This window comes from Limulus polyphemus, unplaced genomic scaffold, assembly GCF_000517525.1.
Source record: "Limulus polyphemus unplaced genomic scaffold, Limulus_polyphemus-2.1.2 Scaffold1166, whole genome shotgun sequence".
In the NCBI taxonomy this organism is placed as follows: Eukaryota; Metazoa; Arthropoda; class Merostomata; order Xiphosura; family Limulidae; genus Limulus; species Limulus polyphemus.
Genome location: NW_013666776.1, coordinates 130,016 through 133,658, shown reverse-complemented (window position 1 = coordinate 133,658; position 3,643 = coordinate 130,016). Strand labels below are relative to the sequence as shown.

The following is a 3,643-nucleotide window of genomic DNA, read 5'->3' as shown; positions in this document are numbered from 1 at the left end:
ATATATATATATATAGTAATATCAGTGCAATATTTCTTAGAAGAATCTCTGTCATTTATTTCGACCTACACTAAAGTAAACTTCCTGCAGAACTTGAAAGATGCAAGGTTTATAAAAATCATACAAAACAGTCAAATATCTGTAGTTATTCATGAGTTTATTTAGATTAAATTATGCATGAATGTTGATTTATATCAGGTACTACCCCAACTAGCAGTGAAGATTGGCATAGGAACATTGCTGTATTTATGCTTTGAGTTTTTGTGTGCTATTTTGGATTTATTATATCATCCACGAACATTAATTTCTACCAGGCACTAACAGTGACGGTGGTTGGATTGGTATTAGCAAAACAGACAACATATCTACAAAAGAAAAAGTGAGGTACGTACATTTTTTGAGCATTTTGAAGTAATATGAATTGCATCATACATTGCCAGGTTATGATAGGATTGTTGTTTTTTCTCTTCAAACATATGACTACATTTGACTGAGATCACAAGGTATATTAATGTTTATTATTCAATTTTATAATTCAATTTACTATTCCTAGAAAGGTATCTAAAATAACCAATTTTATGTTGAAACTTAATATTGTTACGTATATGCCTGTTTGTTAATTTCCGGTAGAAATTCTTTCCGAGGAACTTCAGCGATACAAATTCTTTCTTGATTAAATCAGTTTATTCTTTCTCGATACACACTTTTAGTAAACAGTAATTTCACAATCACTACCTTTCTTATCACTTTAAAACTAAACAACTTTTATAATACACGCTATAAACCACAGCGATTCACAATCTCGATGACTTCGCCCGAATCTTACCGTGTCTACTGTTTGCTTGATCATACATTCATTTCCGCAGGCTTTTCTGCCAGGCTTATATACTAAAGAAGGGGCGTCTCGAATGCACTCGGGCCGATCATTCATGATCATTCGAGACATTTCACGCACGCACGCTACCAGCACCAAACGCACCAGCAGCGTCATGTAACTTCCGCTGTCGTAACAATATTTTGGTTATTTTTCAGTGGAACTACAGTTTACCAAGAAAAGAATATATATTTTTTCAGATTAACTATATCATATCTTCCCGAATAAAACTACACGTGTCATTAATTTCCATCCAGATAACTTTTTTTTTTCAGAATACAACAGAATTATTTCTGGATTCTGTTTAATCATAAGAATGTCTCTAAACTAATATGGGCAAATTTGTCAATGATTATTCATTTTACTTGTTTTCAAAAATAAGTTTCTGAAAAGTATGAAACAGGTCACCGTAGCTTTTATGTTTATTCCAAGAGATCATATTGCTGTTTTCATTAAATCAATGTTTACAAATCAAGTTGTCTTCTTATCTCTGAAATACTGATAGTCTTTCCTTGTTGGGTTTTCACTCGTGCTGTCAACAAAACATGTGACTCAAAAATTCTGAATGCCCTTTACACGTGGTAGAGAGAGTGCATCACTAACTTATAATTCTCCCTTTTCCCACGTGACTTATTTCACATATGTCAAAGATATTGCACATGCTCTGCTTTCCGGCCATAATTGGTTAGCTTTTGTACAATGAATTCAGAAATTATACGACTTATTTGGCGTCTTAACTCATACTGTGACTCTAATATGCAGAGTGACCTCATGATTGCATTGTCAGCTCTGATTAATCAACGAATTTGGACCATTAACAATAAATTGTCTCCTATTTTCAAGATCGCGTGGAAATTCAATTTGAGTAACACCCGCCATTTTCTCTTGCATTTCATCAAGGTCAGTCCTTTGGTCATGGTTTTATTCGCGTTTTTGGATCGGTCAGGCAACTCAGAATAGTGTGCAAAGCACACTTTGGCATGCAAAATATGCGCATTCTAGGGGTCTGTGAGCATGCTCTTCAGGAAAACTTTGAAAAGTAGGTGCTCTGAGATTGAATTTTATGTTAATTTTACAATAATTTATTAAAAGCAAGCACTTCTTTATGAGTCACAAGAATAGGTGCTTACTGGCACTTATACTCACCATAGCTATAAGCAAACACAAGCATGTACTTTTGCAGATTACACATGTAATTTATTATGCATTGTTAGATTGATTCATACATACTACTATAAGCCTATCTATTTACGTAGAAACATTTTTTGAAGTGCAAGTTAAAGTTTAAACAGCCCTACAGTTACTGTGAATGTGACAAAATGTTGGTCCAGCTGCTGCTCTGTCTGCCAGACCTGCTCTGGCGCACTTGTTTAATTAATGTCTGCAGAGCAGGATTTGTCTTATAGCGCTAATCCTGATAACATTTCTGTTAGTCTCACTTCTTTGTTTTCTCAACGGTTTTATAATAGACCACTTTCGTCCAATCAAGTCATCCTTGGGATGTTTAAATGTTCTTTCCTGCAATTAGGCCTTCAACTACAAGTGATAATAGATCCTGAAGATGATGTGATATGACGTCGAAACATGTAGAGCGTCTGTTTTGATGCCATTGACGATCTCGGAATATAATTTCTAATTGTATACTTAAAAAACGTTGATCGTTTGAGTGTTTAATACATCTACTATTTCGTTTCGACCTTTTTGAGTAGTGTAACGTCTTTTCAATTCACTCCTTGACCCTGTTGTTTCTAATGGTTCCTTCATCTAGACTTTCTGGGGGTTGTATATTTATAAACCTTTGGCGTCATGATCATTGGGTTCATAAGATTCTACAACTCGGATTCTTTTTATTTAATGTCTGACCTAGTTTATATTTTGGATCAGGAAATTTGCAGTCTTTTACAGAAAGGTGCTACAGAAATAGTATTTCATATTTCTCCAGGGTTTTACTCTCACCTTTTTATAACAATGAAGAAATAAGTGGGCGGGAGAGAGAATTATCTGGATATTCATCATTTCTAGATGGTAATTATGAGAATCTTACAGGCATTACTTCTTCGGAGTTTGTGGATTATGAAACTATATGTTCCAATTCCCCCTTCTTCTTAAATTTTCTTCACTTTTACCATCCAGGCCTATTGACCCATGCCTCACCCTTTTGGACTTCTTTCAGTGCCTTTTGTCTTCACATATATAGTTCAAACATTTTCTAGTTATAGTTCAAACAGAGATAGCCATGTTTTCAATGTTACAATTTAGCTATTTGCTTGAGGTAAGTGCTAGTGACGATGATGTAATAATCGTGAAATTTCCTTTAATATCCAGAAACAATGGTACAATATTTAAAAGCACAAGTAATCAGTTAGTGAAGTTAGTGGGTATTCAGAAAGATTATGAGTTCAGTGTCAAAAAAGTTGTTCGCAGTTCGATGTTAGAAGTGAGATTTATCAAGTCTCATCAGTTACTGGAACGATTAGCAACAAACTGAACAAGTAAATTTACTTGTGAGCTAGGATACTTACCATTAGTCTCAGAATTTCTGTTAAAATTTTGTTTGTGCAATAAGGTCTACAAGTACAAGTGAAGTTGGTTCTGCAGCAAATGTTAAGAAAGATATAAAGTAATTGTTATTGCTAAGTGGACTGTATTTCTTATACTTTTTATCAGCTACTTCATTAGAACCCGTCCAATGAAAGAACATATTGTTACGTCTCCGTTTGTTAATTGATTTTTCCGTAACTTCGTTCCAACGAAACTTTAACGACACAA

The 3,643-nt window shown here is 34.3% G+C and overlaps 1 protein-coding gene across 1 annotated transcript in view; it reads left to right on the top strand.

Annotated features, from left to right (window-relative positions):
* LOC106462437 overlaps nt 1-3,643 on the top strand; it is a 58,190-nt gene that overhangs the window by 17,986 nt on the left and 36,561 nt on the right. Inside the window, exon 3 of the mRNA XM_022389701.1 lies at nt 315-384. Within this exon, the coding sequence (XP_022245409.1) occupies nt 315-384 (70 nt within the window). The remainder of the gene's footprint in view (nt 1-314; nt 385-3,643) is intronic.